The sequence below is a fragment of the Silurus meridionalis genome, chromosome 1 (genome assembly GCF_014805685.1).
Source record: "Silurus meridionalis isolate SWU-2019-XX chromosome 1, ASM1480568v1, whole genome shotgun sequence".
Lineage (NCBI taxonomy): Eukaryota > Metazoa > Chordata > Actinopteri > Siluriformes > Siluridae > Silurus > Silurus meridionalis.
In genome coordinates, this window is record NC_060884.1 from 5,147,727 (window position 1) to 5,163,092 (window position 15,366).

General features: G+C 40.8%; 1 protein-coding gene across 6 annotated transcripts in view; it reads left to right on the forward strand.

The window, feature by feature from the left end:
* The window catches only part of LOC124376244 (meiosis regulator and mRNA stability factor 1), a 21,130-nt gene extending 5,930 nt beyond the window's left edge, over window positions 1-15,200 (forward strand). For 3 of the 6 annotated variants that reach the window (XM_046835278.1, XM_046835432.1, XM_046835668.1), the window contains 21 exons: window positions 235-352; window positions 956-1,128; window positions 1,527-1,988; window positions 2,827-2,978; window positions 4,065-4,205; window positions 4,294-4,480; window positions 4,636-4,814; window positions 4,935-5,015; window positions 5,592-5,828; window positions 5,934-6,053; window positions 6,151-6,332; window positions 7,166-7,386; window positions 7,641-7,783; window positions 8,108-8,241; window positions 8,387-8,589; window positions 8,674-8,901; window positions 9,468-9,701; window positions 9,868-10,092; window positions 10,649-10,709; window positions 11,046-11,129; window positions 11,900-15,200. In XM_046835278.1, the coding sequence (XP_046691234.1) occupies window positions 235-352; window positions 956-1,128; window positions 1,527-1,988; window positions 2,827-2,978; window positions 4,065-4,205; window positions 4,294-4,480; window positions 4,636-4,814; window positions 4,935-5,015; window positions 5,592-5,828; window positions 5,934-6,053; window positions 6,151-6,332; window positions 7,166-7,386; window positions 7,641-7,783; window positions 8,108-8,241; window positions 8,387-8,589; window positions 8,674-8,901; window positions 9,468-9,701; window positions 9,868-10,092; window positions 10,649-10,709; window positions 11,046-11,129; window positions 11,900-12,393 (4,059 nt within the window). In that variant the 3' untranslated portion in view covers window positions 12,394-15,200. The remainder of the gene's footprint in view (window positions 1-234; window positions 353-955; window positions 1,129-1,526; window positions 1,989-2,826; window positions 2,979-4,064; window positions 4,206-4,293; window positions 4,481-4,635; window positions 4,815-4,934; window positions 5,016-5,591; window positions 5,829-5,933; window positions 6,054-6,150; window positions 6,333-7,165; window positions 7,387-7,640; window positions 7,784-8,107; window positions 8,242-8,386; window positions 8,590-8,673; window positions 8,902-9,467; window positions 9,702-9,867; window positions 10,093-10,648; window positions 10,710-11,045; window positions 11,130-11,899) is intronic. The other 3 variants (XM_046835355.1, XM_046835513.1, XM_046835595.1) reach the window with 3 other exon arrangements.
* Window positions 15,201-15,366: the final 166 nt, after the last annotated feature.

A 15,366-nucleotide genomic window follows, 5' to 3' on the forward strand; every position in this document is an offset into this window, starting at 1 on the left:
CATTATATGCACATATTTAAAGATGCTATAATTTCAATACAAATTAGTCATTCCAAATTTCTGCAAGATTATTACAAAGAACTTTTAATGTGGCACTACCTGAATTAATTGTTTTTTCGCACCACTGAAACTAGACAAATATTGCACCATTGTTCCATCTTACTCACTCTCTCTCTCTGCTCAGGTGTTGCATGTTGTCAGGTTAAAATTAATTTTTTTTGGTCTAACCTTCAGGTCACTGTTGCTCACATTAATGCCACAGCCAAAAATGCTGCTGATGACAAGCTCCGACAGAGTCTTAGACGCTTTGCTGAAACACACACCGCTCCTGCCACGGTTATCGTCGTTTCTTGTGAGTCTCTAACATAAAGAATGCTAGTCCATATTGGGACCTTTTTGTTAGTTCTCTTCTTGATATGACTTCTGTTGCTGTATGAAAATGTTGAAAAGGCGGTGTGCAATTGAATCTCCTTATATTTCAAAAACAACTTTTTTTTCTGTGCCACAATACTAAAATGACATTCATTATACATAAATGAAAGTGAGAAAATATAAAATATTTGGAGTTGGCAGCTATGTTTAAAGCTCATTGGAACGATTTTTCTTGTAACTTTTTATTTTTATTTTTTTGTCTTAAATAAATGACGACTCCAATCTGGTACCTTGGATTTTCAAGTAAAGCCCGTTTTCAGGACATTCCATGTCCAAGTGTGACTTTTAGACTTTCTACACACACACACACACACACACACACACAAACACACACACACACAAATTTAATTTGATAAGTAACTAAAGTAGTTGCATAAACATTTTTCTTTACTGTAAATATGAAAGTAGTAATAATAGGCAAACGCAGTGTGATTTACATATAAGTTGCAAATACAATTGACTAAAGATAAAAATGGTGCATTTGATTAAAATAAGTTTTTATTCTTACTCTTCTGATTTGTAGCGGATGTGAACTTTGCCAGTGAGCTGAGTGACCTGCGTCATCGCCATGGCTTCCGAGTCATTCTGGTGCACAAGGCTCAAGCTTCACCTGCTCTACTGCAGCACGCACACGTGGAGGTCCTATTTGAGGACTTTGTCTCCGAATTGCCCCCCAGGATGCTAATCAAATCACAGGTATTTATCTTTTTAATTTAACCCTGGGGCAGGAATGTTTAGTCAGCTAATGTTTTCTAAGAACATGTACATTTAATTTTACTTCGGTGGTCAGATGTTACTAGAGGTACAATCTCTTTTTATGAACTCTAGCCTGTGGCCTTTGTTAAAACCTATGGCCCTCTGTACAGGAGCACAGCCTTGCCCCAAGCTACAGCCATGACGTGCTGCTCCTGACAATGTATTGGATTAATTACAGGCTGTAGGTTGTGTACAATTATTTGCACTTTATTTTAATTTATACTTTGAGTAGATAAAGGTAATCAAAAATGAATCCTAATACATCTCAAAACCAGTAACTACCCCAGTGGAACAGTCCCAGAAAACCCAGAGTGCTCCCTCTTTCTTTGCTTCTCCAGCCCTGTTTCAACCTCCTCTTTGTGCACAACCTCCCCACGCATCGCGATGCCAAGTCCGTCAGTAGCAGGCTTCAGCGCCTTTCCAATAACTGTGGTGGGAAGGTGCTGGGTGTGTCTGGTGGCACTGCTGTGCTCCGATTTGCCAGCGCAGAGGCGGCCGAGCGCGCCTGTAAGCGCATGGAGAACGAGGACGTCCTAGGGAACCGCATCACTGTGTCATTTTCCCCTGACGGGCTACAGGAGGAGGTTGTGGAGCGGTCGCGCCCTGCGACCTCTTCCTCCTTTTCTAATGCTCTGTTCCTTCCCGTGGAGAAGCCGCGGTCACCACGTCGGCCCAGGCGTGCACTGCGGGCATTCCAAAGCGGCAGAGACGCCGGGGTGAATGTTCCAGAAAGACCCTACAGTCCTAGGAAAGTTGGGCATGCTTCTTCGTGCAGCCCAGTGTTGAAGTCTCTTTCCCAGGTCAGCGGTGTAACCGTGCCTTCTGCCTCCATTCTCCCTTCAGCCATAACGATGCTTAAACCAAACCTGCTTTTCAGTTTAATAAAACTCTGTGCCCATGTGTCCAAGATTCTCCAACAACCAAACATTTCCTTAGATATAGATAGATGTTCTTTACAAATTTGAGTCCTTATTTCCAAGTGAAATCCACATTCTAATAATCAGCTTAGTTATCAGGATCGTGTTTGTTGGAGAATGTCGAGACAGTGTGCCAGGGTTTGCCCATTCTTGATTTCCCCCATCTGCTCATAAATCCAATCTTGCTTGTCTACCTTCAGCTCCCAGAAGATCCTTCTCTGTTACCTTGCTGCAAAAAATATAACATGGAGGATTTATTCATGCTCATGTAACATGCCATAGTTTTGCATGGATTCATATGTCTTAACTGCTTTTTCTCCTTTGCATTATCATATCATATACCTTTAAGCTTTAATTTCCAGGCTTTTTCTTTGCTGCACCATGTAGTTACATCCATTTTGCAGTGCATACTGTTGCAGGAAATTCTGACTCCAGTAAAACATTTCAGCTAATTAGGGCGCATATTTTTATTTTTTTTTTATTAATTTTTGGTTTGGTTTTGCTTTTTTTGCAGCCAAGTATCATCTCTAAACACCAGTGTGTTGTATTTTTTTTTTTTTTTTGGTTGCAATTTTTCTTTTATTGTTTTTTATTATTAGTTAAGGTTTGGAGTTAGACTATCATGCAACAGGTTAGATCTGTGGCAGTTACCCTTGCCTTTCCACCATCAGTGATGTTACCAATTTGTAAAACATTCATATATTGCCTTACTTGAACCCAGGATGCGAGTGGTATGGAGTCTAAGCCCCGGACAAGTCTCCCAATGGAGAAAGTCCGTGCTGCATCTGCGTCTCCTCAGAGCAATGGCCTCACCTCTCATCTACAGCCTGCTAAACCAGCCTTCCCTGCAGAGCTCCTCCAACGGGGCCGCAGGTACGCCTCCTGTTTCTCTTTAGAAGAATGTGTTTCTCGTCCGAATTTTGCACAAGCTCTTATTCTAAACCCATAATAAAGGTCTTTAACAGCAGGCGTATTTTTATTTATTTATTTTTTTTAACGAGTTAGGGAAGCGTTTTTGTGACATTAATATTGTAAAAATGTTTGAAAAAATTTCAGTCAAATGCAAAAAGTGTTGCCATGGATACAATCCACTGTTAATTTCCTTAGCTGTTGTAAGGTTTATACTCAGTCAGCATTTGGTTTGTGTTTTCAGCTTTTTTGTTGAAATTGATCATTTGGCCAAAATACCAAAGAAATTCAGAATATTTTATGATATGCATGTTTAACATGCACTATATTGCCAAAAGTTTGTGGACACAAGTATACATAAGTATATGTGCTTTGCATCACATTCCACATTTGGTCTCAATTTGCTCTTATAATTCCCTCCAATCTTCTGGAAAGATGTTGCTGGATTTTGGAGTGTGCCTGTGGACATTTGTGTTCTTCAGCCATGAGGGTGAAAGTACAGTCAAGTACTGATGTAGGTGAGGTGAAGAGGTCTGGGGTGCAGTCAGGGTTCCAATTGATCTTAAATGTGTTTACTAGGGTTGAGCTCAGAGCTCAAAAGCAGGCCAATCAATTTCTTCCTCTCCAAACCATGCATACCATTACTTCATGGAGCACATTTTGCACAGGAGCATCGCATTTCTGGAACAGGTTTGGGTTTCTAAGTGCAAGCGAACACAATTTTATTATGCCACATCCAAAGACGTCATATACAATTGTGTGCCTCCAGGGTTCTGGTAACAGTTTGGTGAAAAAGCACATATGTCAAAGTTCAGGTGTCTACATCTTTTAGCAATATGGTGTATTTTTTTCAAAATGAAGTGGCTCAAACCATTCATTAATTGTTAATCTAATGGTTACTTTAGTTATTAAATTTGATAAGTCTAATAGTTCCTTAAATGACAACGTAGTTTGGATAAAGCAATGTGTAAGTGCTTCTGTTGAAGTAAGGTCTGGTGTTTTGAGGTAAGGGCAAAAACCTGATATAATAAAGAGTTGTTGTGTGCATAGGAGAGACTCGTGCAGCCTGCGTGGTACTACAGATTCCCCAGCCGAGCCGTTTCAGGTGAGCACTCCATCAGCGTTCAGCAAACTCAACCTGCACTCTTCCTTCAGCCCGCTGATGTTCTCCCAGGGATCCTGGTCCTCAAGGTTTGTGTTTATAGATAAGCATGCCCAATATGAGCACAATATCCTTATTCACATGCCAGTAACCAGTGCTGCTACGCATCTCTTTCAGAAGCGCGTCTCCATGTCTGTCCAATCGCTCATCCCCGCTTAGCGTTCCCTCTCGTAGCCCATGCCCCAACTCTCAACCTGAGCCCTTCTCAGACGGTGCAGACATCCAGGTAGCCAACCTCGACTACAGGATGTCCAGGAAAGAGCTTCAGCAGATCATCCTTGACACTTTCGCTAAGCATGGCAGGGTGAGAGAACCTGTGAATCAATCTCCATCTTGTCACTAATAATCGCGAATACATTTTGAGTATTTATTCAAAGGTTTTAACAATCTTCCTTTCAACTGAGTATTATTACCGATTCATTCTGTTATCACTATATATTTGTATGATTTTACTTTCAGGTGAAAAATGTTGAGCTTAGTCCTCACACAGACTACCAGCTCAAAGCTAAAGTACAGATGAGTTCTTTGCAGCAAGCTATAGGAGCCGTCAGCGTTCTTCACCGCTACAAGATCGGCAATAAGCGCATTCATGTCTCCATCATCACTGGTGCAAATAACAAATCCCTCACAAGTCTCAGGTACTGACCTCTGACACATGGCAAACATCAAGGGGGACAGGTTTACACACAAAGCTGTCTCTCTAGAGTGAGGACACGGGAGGTTGTTGAAGATCATTTTCCTGTTTCTCTTTCATACAGTTCCGAGATCATCAGTATTCTTCAGGATTCTCCGGCTAACTGTCTTCCACTCTTCAAATTCACTGAGATTTATGAGAAAAAGTGAGTCATTTAATACAGCTTGTGTACTCCGATTGTTTAGGGTTTTCGGCACTTATGTGACGTAAAAACTTGACTGTCTTATTATACCACGTTTATTGGCTTCCCCTAAGATCGGGTTTAAAGGCTTACCCAAAAATCTACCAAGGAAAATATAAAAGTATTCTAAATATTTTAAAGAAGTATATTAATTCTCAGCAGTTACCTAGATTTTAAAAATATATATTTTAAAACCATTCCACAGTTGTTTGTCCCTCTGTATTTTAGTACCTTGTGCAAAAATATCAGGAAGGACTTCTCTAATACTAATGAGATGAGAGTACAAATCTAGAAGTGTGGAACTGTTACATCAATTCAACATATACATTTAAACATAATGACCTCAATCTTGTAACATTCCAGTTTCTGTTGCTAGGTAACCAATAAAAGCTTCGCAAGCATTCTTTATTTTTCTAGCAGACTGCATTTGATCAAATGTTTATTATTGATCATATTGTTTTGTCTTGGCTTTCTAAACTTTTTTGCCCATACTGCCTCTTGTTTTTCATTCGTTGGTCTGCGTGTGTTTTAACTCTGCAGGTTTGGCCACAAACTGGTCACTAGCGACCTCTACAGATTGCCCGAGGTAGTTGCTGTGCGCGAACAGGGTGGGGGACGCTTGGTGTGTCTTCTCTCCAGCAGCCTAGCCAGACATAGTCCGCTGGGCTCCTCCCAGTCCCATGATGGCTCCTCTACCAGCGGCAGTCCTGTGGTGTTTGAGGAGCTTGAGTATCACGAGCCTGTCTGCAAACGTCACTACACACAGCAGGATTTTAGGTGGGATGATAAAAGCAAACAAGTATGTATGTGCTGCATGTGGATTGTAGTATGCCATATTTTTCTGTCATTTATTGTGTTTTTTGTATCCTTGTGTGTGTGTAGTGAGGCAGACTATGACCCTGACACCTACAAGATCCCATTTGTTGTGGTGTCTGTGAAAGCCCTGTCTGCTCATGTGCACAGCCTACTGCAGTCTCATGAGGGTACCATTCCTTTGCTCAGGTATCACACTTTACTTTATTCAAGTCAAGTATTGCTGCTAATGAGGGAAGAATGAACCTCATTTTGTTTGTGTTAATAACAAAAACTTTCAACTCAGTTTCCCAGAATGCTATGCATCAGAGTTCAGTCCGCTGACGGTGGCTGAAGAAGGCATGCTGGAGGGTAGTGTTCCACTGGAGCACCTCATTACCTGTATACCAGGCATCACTATTGTAACTGCACAGAATGGCTTCAAGGTCATCAAATGGATCCATAACAAACCCCCACCACCTAATGCAGGTACACGTCTACGTATGAGTGACATGAGAGCGAAGCATTTGTCTGAATTGTGTTCAATTACTATTGAAGCGGAATTGTCCGCTAAGGTCTCCGTGACCTTTCGGGAAATCTGCTCTTTGAAATAAGAGAAATAAATGACTGTCATTTAGTGACATTTAAGATACTGCTGATGGGGGTTTAGGTGAATGAGAATAGTGTCTGCCGGATGACAGACTGATGCTGTAACTTAATGTTACTTGAAAGATTTTAAGAGTATGTGCACGGGCTCTCCTGTCAAATAACCACTTTACATACATACAGCTTGCAATGATTCAATGAAGGAGTCTTTCTTTAAAGCATTCAAATTACATTTTTGTTTATTACATTATAGGTTAGGGAACAAACAGCAAACACATTTGTCTTTTTACCTTCTAATGCACCTTTCCAAGAGCACAGGTGGTGCTGGGAAACCTTCTGTCTCATGACCTTTTGTTTCTATTTTAGTTTTATTTTTTCACCTTTTCACTCCTACAGATTGGAGTCATGCATTCTAAATAGTACATGTTTTTGGGAGGGGCATAAAGGGGGCACATTGGAAAAAATATATACTCTGACCAATGCCCTCAGCTGGGCATTATCACTTTGTTTTCTAGTAATTTGCATAAAGTCAAGTCTTATTTTGCCACACTTTCTGTCGCAGAAATCCTTGCAGTTTTTCATTGTAAATTTTTTTTATATTTTATGTTCAGTGTACACAAATAGGAACCTCGAATATTGGGCAACACATCTTAATTTGCTTTTTATTTTGTGCCTTTTTTTTTTTTTTTTTTTTTTATCAAAATGACTTTAAACAGACCCATGGCTGCAGCGCTGTAAGAGTCCAGTAGGAAATCCACAGCTGATCCAGTTCAGTCGAGAAATTGTAGACCTGATGAGAAACCAACCTTGCTGCCTGATGCCCATCACGAAGTTCATCCCTGCCTACCACCATCATTTTGCCAAACAGTGTAGAGTCTCTGATTATGGCTACTCTAAACTGCTGGAACTGCTGGAGGCTGTACCACATGTGCTCCAGGTTGGAATTTTGCAATAATCTAGTTGATGTGGTTTTTGATGTATTTAAAAAAACATTTTTTTTTTTACTCATTTTATATGAGAATATTATTTAAGTAAGTAACACCAGAGGGGGGAAAAAAGCTAGCTCTTCCAAAAAGTTATATTGCAACTAATAAATGGCAGGTAATTTAATGCAACAAAGCAGCATGTATATAGGATTTGTAATAGACATGAAGTTTGCCTGGACTGAAAGCATTGTCTGTTCTACTGCAGATCCTGGGCCTGGGCTCAAAGCGTTTGCTGACCCTCACACACAGGGCGCAAGTGAAGCGTTTTACTCAGGACCTGCTCAAACTGCTCAAATTTCAGGCGAGCAAGCAGGTCATCATCAGGGACTTCATGCAAGCCTACCACTGGTCAGTCACACGCACAATTCTCTAGTAGTAAATAGCGTACACACTGAGATATACCTTTTGTTGTTTGTATTGTCCCCATTCTGCTCTGCAATTATGGTAGTTACTACCATTCCATAATTCATAATTTAATGCATGCAGGTAAGGTTATGCTGATGTAATTGTCACTTGTAAAAAACCTTGCTGAGAAAATGGCACTTTTGCTCGTACCACTGCTAGAGGTTTTTGTAATAAAGAATTCATTTTATCGGAATGTTTTGAACATGAGATATTTAAACAGTTAGTTTGCCTGCTTAATAAAAAATGTGTGTATGTCTGTGGTGTCAGGTGTTTCTCCAGGGACTGGCGAGTGGTTGACTATGGATTGTGCGACTTGATGGATCTGCTGACTGAGATTCCTGACACGACAATTACCGTCACACAGCAGGATTCTGACACTGTCATATCTGTACCCAAGAGAGGTGAGAGTTCTTACTTATCTCCTCTAGAACAGTTTTTCGCCTCAATTTTAGACTTCTGCAGGAACTGGATCACGTCCCTTTTATACATACATGGATTGTGCCGTAGACTGTTGTCGCAAAATTGTTTTCGAAATCGTTTTTTTAGAGCGGACTGCGGAGGAAATGGAGCGCACCAGACAATTCGGAAAGGAGGTAGTGGATCTGCTGCGCCACCAGCCACACTTCCGCATGCCCTTCAGCAAATTCATTCCGACTTATCACCACCACTTCGGCCGCCAGTGTAAGCTCACCTACTATGGGTTCTCTAAGCTCGTGGAGCTGTTTGAAGCCATTCCTGATGTCCTTCAGGTGAGTGCTGAGCAACCTGCTATTACAACTCAACATCTCATCTATACAGCTGTTAGTTTAACTTCTGACCTCTGGGTTTCGCAGGTGCTAGAATGTGGTGAGGAGAAGGTGCTGGCTCTGACTGAGGTGGAGCGAGTGAAGGCCCTGGCAGCTCAGCTGGTAAAGCTCTTGCGTGCTCAGAAAGACTGCACCCTACCTGTTAGCGAGCTGCTGGCTGAGTACAGTAAGACTTTCGGCTATGGCCTCCGTCTGCAGGATTTCGATGCAAGTACGCTGCCTGCACTGCTCACCAAACTCTGCCATGTGGTCAAGGTAAGCAAGTTGGCAATGAGTAATACATTATATATACAACGGTTTGTGGGAACCTGACCATAAGATACGTATTTGCTTTTTTACCATCCCATTCTACATTTATTCCCTATTTGCTGTTATAATAGCCTCCACACTTCTGGGAAGATGTTCCATGAGATACTGTAGTGTGCTTGTGGAGATTTGTGTTCATTCAGCCACAAGGGTGTTAAAGTCAGGTACGGGTGTAGGGTGAGGAGGGCTGAGGTGCAGTCATCATTCCAATTGCTGGAATGGCTGGAAAAGCCAGGTGTCCCAATACTTTTGTCCACATAGTGTATTTCCTAGCAGCACTAACTCTGAATGGGTCTGTATTAGTTTTTAAACCAGACTTTTGCCTTTCCTAACAATACATTGCTGCTAAAAGAACATGTTTTTATTGACTTGAGCAAACTGGGGACTTCACTTGTGAAAATTACAATTAAACATCTAATATACAGTGTTTTGTTGAATATTAAACATGCATCACTTTTTCCTCCATGCTAATATGGCCAGTTCATCGTATACTTCCTTTTTATACCTAAACAAAGGTAGTGGTTGGAACTGAAGAAAAAGAGGTGCAGCTCATCAACAGGAAATCACTACGTGCACTTACCTCTCAGTTGCTGGCTGTAATGATGTCACTTCCTGATGAGCACAACTGGCTGGGAGTGGAGGCGCTGCAGAAGCAATACGAGTCGATGTACGATCAGCAACTCAACCCTTGTGAATACGGCTTCGTCTCACTCACTGAGCTGCTCAAGAGCCTGCCTTATTTGGTGGAGGTACGTGTGTGTGAGTGTGAAGGAAGACCAGCTACAAGAGTGCGAACATGTTAATATATAAAACTAGCGCCGATTTAATTACGCTATAAGTTTGCTGTTCTTTTTGTGTGCTTTTAGTGTGTATGTCTAGTAAAGGAAATTGTTAATGTGTTCATTCCCTGTGCAGTTGTTTGAGGCAGAGGAGGAGGGCGATAAGGGCAAAGATCGAGTAAGGTTAACTCGGCTGTACCAGTTCGCTCGGAAGGTTCGAGCCCTCCTGCACACCTACCACTATAACCAGATCTTCCTGACCGAGTTTTGGGGTGCCTTCAGCAAATACACAGGCTGCGAGTTTCAGCCTCGTGACTATGGATACAGCACTCTGGAGGAGCTCTTGGCCGCTATACCACAAGTCAGTTTTCAAATATCTCTTTCTATTTTTAGAAACTCTGAATGTTTAATGCTGAATACTTTCCAGGTGAAACAGAAAGAAAGGAGGGCATTGGGTTTAGTGTTTTCCTTCAATTTCTCTCAAAATGCTCAAGTATTTAAGTTTAAGCATGTTGATTTAACTTTTGCGATTGAGAAGGTTGCTGCTTTGATGCTGCAAGATTTAACACATACAATTACAGCTTATACATCCAAGTAGCAGCCTGGTGGCCAGGGTGTTTGGGTACAAAGCTGATTTGTATTGAACTGCATTGGTTGGGTTGTGCTGCTGTTTCCCTTATTGACACAAGTACTCTATACAGCAATCTTTTTTTCTCATAAAATGCTCCCTTTTTAAACTACTATATGTTTAATTAATAGATTGATTCAACATGTATTGATGGGGAAATTATTTTCTCTTGGGTAGCATGTGAAACTCTTTTTTTATTTTATTTTTTTTATTTTTTTTGTGGTATCGTGCATGTAGAGGATGATATTGATAGAGATTTGAATTCGTTTCTTTTTTTTCCTCTATCCAGGTCGTCTGGATAAAAGGCCACGGACACAAGAAGATTATAGTCCTAAGGAATGATATGAAAGGTGAGAGAACATCATGTATGAAAGCCTCATTAAAGACTTACTGGTGCAACATACATAGGATTCTGTAAACTTTGCCCAGGCTTTTGATTTATTGATTAGTTACAGCTCGATGGAGGGGAAACATCTTTAAGCATCTAAAAAGCAAAAGCATTAAGGCATAAAGGGTCATAAAATCTCAGGTATGGTATAGTGAATGTCAACAGTGAAAGGCTTATCAGTCAGTTACTAGCATATGCTTGACTTTTAGTTGTTCCTCTAGAATAGTGTTCACCTGGACTTGATATTTGAGCGTGTCGCTGCTATTTCTGCCTTTCATTAATTCGTGTGCGTCATCAGCCCGCAGCAGCCATGCCAACACAGAAAGCCCTCAACCCGAGGAGGCCCGTGAGAGCCAGAGCCCTGCTGGCACACACAGCCCAGGTAAACATACACATGCACACAGACTAGAAAGTGCTGCATCAGTAAATCGTAGTTAGCTGATGATGAACACGTGTGCAGCAGCATCTTGCTCAGGTTTATGTGATCATGGTGATGCTGAAATCAGAGTTTCTGCAGTTCACTCTTCTAGGTCGTAAATAGTTTTAAGTAGGTCTTTTGGCAACAGCTATTAAGCTTTGTTATTGGTGCAAATCTCTTTTGGACTGTACCACAAACATAAAACAGATTTTTCTTTTCAGTGATGGGGAGGTGCACGTATAGCAAAACTTCGTTTGAAAAACATTTAATTTAGGGCTTGATTAAGGCCTAATATAACGTGTTTATTTTAGATGTCAAGATATAGGTCTTAAAAAAGTCTAAAAAGTCTTACATTTGTAAAACCTGCAGAAACCCTGTGAAATGCAGATGACATGAGGTGCAATTAAAGTACATTTTGTGCTGGGGTTAAACGTTATAACACCCTTTACCCATTGCTGGTAGGTATACTGTATTGCTGCTAATTGTTAGTAACATGTTAGTCCTTTTAGTGGCATATTATTAACTTTGTGTAAGTATAGTGTTTGCGATTGTGAGGTTATTTGCTTGCTTGCTTATATTTGTACTCGTGCTCTGATCCATTAAAGGCCTTTTATTTAGAAACTGGTGCAATATTTGATTACTCAGCAGTAACTGACAATTTGTTCTGTCAGAATTTTGATGTAAAAATATAGCTGTTTTAAAGGAAATGTACTTTTTTAATTTTGTCTTTCCAGCCTCAGGTGGCAGTACTGGCGAGGCAGAGTTGCTGCGTCTGAGCTCTGGTTCTCCCGTGGACCTGCTGTGTGGGCCAGTTCCCTCCTGCCTACCTTCCCCTCAGCTACATCCTGACCCGGTTCTGCTCCAGCACAAAGACCTCATCCGCTTCGAGGAGCATTCGCACAGCCAGTCCAGAGAGAATCAGCCCATCCATGACGGCCAGACTCAAGGAGCTCTGATGCCCATGGAGTGCTGTGGGACTACAAATGAAGAGAGCGATGTGGCGGAAACGTCTGCGTCCAGTGTAGGTGAAGTTCCCACTGATTGTGGTGAAAAAAGCACAGAATGTCAGAGTGGGACTACAAAATCTAACGATCCACCAGACGCTGTGATTTCCAAGCCCTCACAACCTGCCAACCTCAAACCGTCAGTTACAGAAAGCCCAAGCAAGAGAACCTCCCGGAATAAAATCAAACTTGCAGCTAATTTTTCCTTCCCTCCATCAGTCTAAAAATACTTGTTAATCAGATCAAACTCTTTGAAGTTACAGTATTTTATTTTATTTTATGCCAAAAAAAAAAATGATAAAAGCTTTATAACCAGCCAGTGAAAAAATAAACATGTAACACGGCAGAGCTGTGACCTTGAAGGATTTGATCTAACTAACAGTAGACTGAAGGTTCACGTCTCTCCTTGTGCTTCTTCTGCACATTCTGTCTTAAAATGTTCAACGCACTTGCTCATCATTAGTTGGCTAAATTTACAGCCTTTGTTTAGTTTGCGATCTCATATTTTCCATGTTGGATTAAAAAAAAAAAAAATTCATCCTTAGTATATCAGTATTCTGAAGTTTTACGTTCGACTGAAAATCATGAATCTAGAATATGTTAAAGGAAACATGAATTTATATGGAATGGAGATGTACCTCCCAGTTAGCTGTAACTAACACACCTTCCGTCCTTCTCAGAATATTACTACTTCTTATTCTGTGCCGTTTTGGGAATCATGGTTTCTTACCAAATGAAATTCGTAGTCGTGTTTGACGTGCTCAGGCCGACCCTGCTCTTCGTGCGCACTACAACAAATACAAAGGAGATGCCGTCTCCTATTTATACACAGGCTGATTTTTAATAATATTAAGTTATTGAAGGAAAAAATTGCTTTAGATTATTTGTAATAATCTCTGACACAATGTGATGCGAATTCCTTTGTATTTGTCGGATTTCTGTAATTATTTGTATACTCCGGAACTCTTTAGAGTAGAAGATCAACCTTTTTTTTTTTTTTTTTCTTCTTCTTCCTCCCCCTCTAAGATTTTGAGTAGATTTTTGGTCCGAACTTTAGTGCACGTCTTTTATTTAAATTTTTTGAAAGGCATTTTGTTCAACAGCTTACCAGTGCAGTTGGTTTCACTTCGATTTAAGATTATGACGAGCAGGTTTGGCTTTGGATGTTTAAGCTAGGTATGGGACACGCATGCAGGATAAAGTCGAGGTCATGTTTACGGAGCTCTTCTCTGACTTAGAAACGCGCCATTCGGCAGCTGATGTCGACAATGAAGGTTGAGTTGGCGCATGCAAAACTCCTGCGGTTCTGCTGTTGGAGGTCAAGCAGAAGCTCCATTTCCGTTTTAGCCATGTATGCAGCTTGCGCTTTATTAGTTGTTTTGAGTTTTTGGGTGTGTGAAATTCGATATGCACATGGTGCATAGATAATTTCCTACGTGATGTGATGAAGAAGCCGTAGTGTTTTTTAATCTGTTCACTTCCTGCATTTTCACGGCGGTTTACGATGGCAAGGGCCAAGGTTGTTTTCTTTAACCTTGATCAGTTTCTTTGGATCGGCTGAAGGTCTGTGCTTGTTATTAACGCCAGACTTCAGCACATGCGATTTATATAGATGGGTTTTTAAGGCACTGGAGTCGAGGATGGGAACTGCTCCGAGTGAAACACCCTGGTATCAGGGGGACGTACACAGGCCCTCTGATTATTCCGTGAACTGAGCCGGGCTTTTTACAATGGCTTGTATCAGCCTTGGCACCATGGGAGCGAGAGAACTGCTAGAGAGTTCCCTCCTGCACTCACTTAGCATGTTTGTAGATTTTTTATTTCTTTTTTTTGTCATGTTTGGTTGGTTATTTGGGACTTATCCTGCATCTGTTTGTGCTGTCTGGATTATTTCAGGACAAACAACCTAGACTGATCATCTGACGAGCTGCCATTAGGATCTGGGTTTGTGTGGAAAGAACTATGTGTTGTTGGGTTTTTTTTTTTTTTCTCCCTGTACAAATGGCTTCATGTTTTTATCGCGAATATAAAATCGATGATTTTTGGGCTCTGGCCTTAAACCTGATTAAAATGGTTAGTGTTTAAGTTTAAAAAGGTCATGCTGTAGGTTTAAGGCAGTGTAGCTCAGTCTTCAAGTTTATGACTCATGTTTCGAATTTCACCATAGAGTGGCTGCATTACATCCCAAACCATTTACTTTCATCCCGGATTAAATGAGCGTTTTTTTTTTCTTTCTTTTTTTTTTTTTTAATCAGATTATCAAAGGCCTGATATTTATTTCATGGAAGGAACTTTAGCGCTGAGTCATGTTGGCCCTAATGATTCCTAATTTTGCTGCTACTCTTTTAGTTTGCTGTTTTGGGGAGATCATTTGGTTACAGCTAACTCTGAGGACAAATCTGGAACATCTTGTGGAAAATCTTGTTTGCTGAGCCACAATGAGAAGCTAATCTCGTTTGCCTATGCACATTTGCATAGTTTTGATTTAACAAATATCATTGTACTTGGGGTTGTAATGTTAATGAAGTTTAATGTACATGGCAGTTCTGAGCATTTACTTGAGCTTCGGCTCTTTTCCAGCATGGAGTGTTTACGTTTTTTTACGTGGTTGGAGGTCAGGTATGTGTTTCTACATATTGACCTGGAGCAAGTGCAGTTCGAACAAAGGCAGTAGACAATGCTGGATGTATCCTGATCCCATCCTAAATATATATTGAACATTCTTGTTTAAAATCCAGCGTGTAACTGCCCTAATTTTGGGAGACGCTTTTTTGTGAAACGATGCACAGGTTCACGATGGCTGTACAGTTATTCTCTCATCAGAAGCAGAACGTCGTCACATTAAACCCCGAACTCTGTGTCGTGCCTTTTTTCGGTTCTTGCTGATGTAATTTGAGTTGCATGTTCTTTAATATCTTGTACCTTCTGCCTCTGCTTACTTGGTCACCCCTCCGTCTTTAAGCCATTATAACAATTCACTTTTTTTGTGAAGTGCCCGAAATATTTCTGTTAATAAATTTCACAAGCATCACCTTCGACTCTCGTTTTACTTATTACGTTTTGGAAGGTATGACATTCCGACCCAGTCTTATGGTTTTGTATGTATAACTCTATGAACACACTTGCAAGCGTAAAGAACAAGAAATAAACCTCCATCTGGTCATTTAATGCAGGTGCTCAAGTTATATCAAATCCAA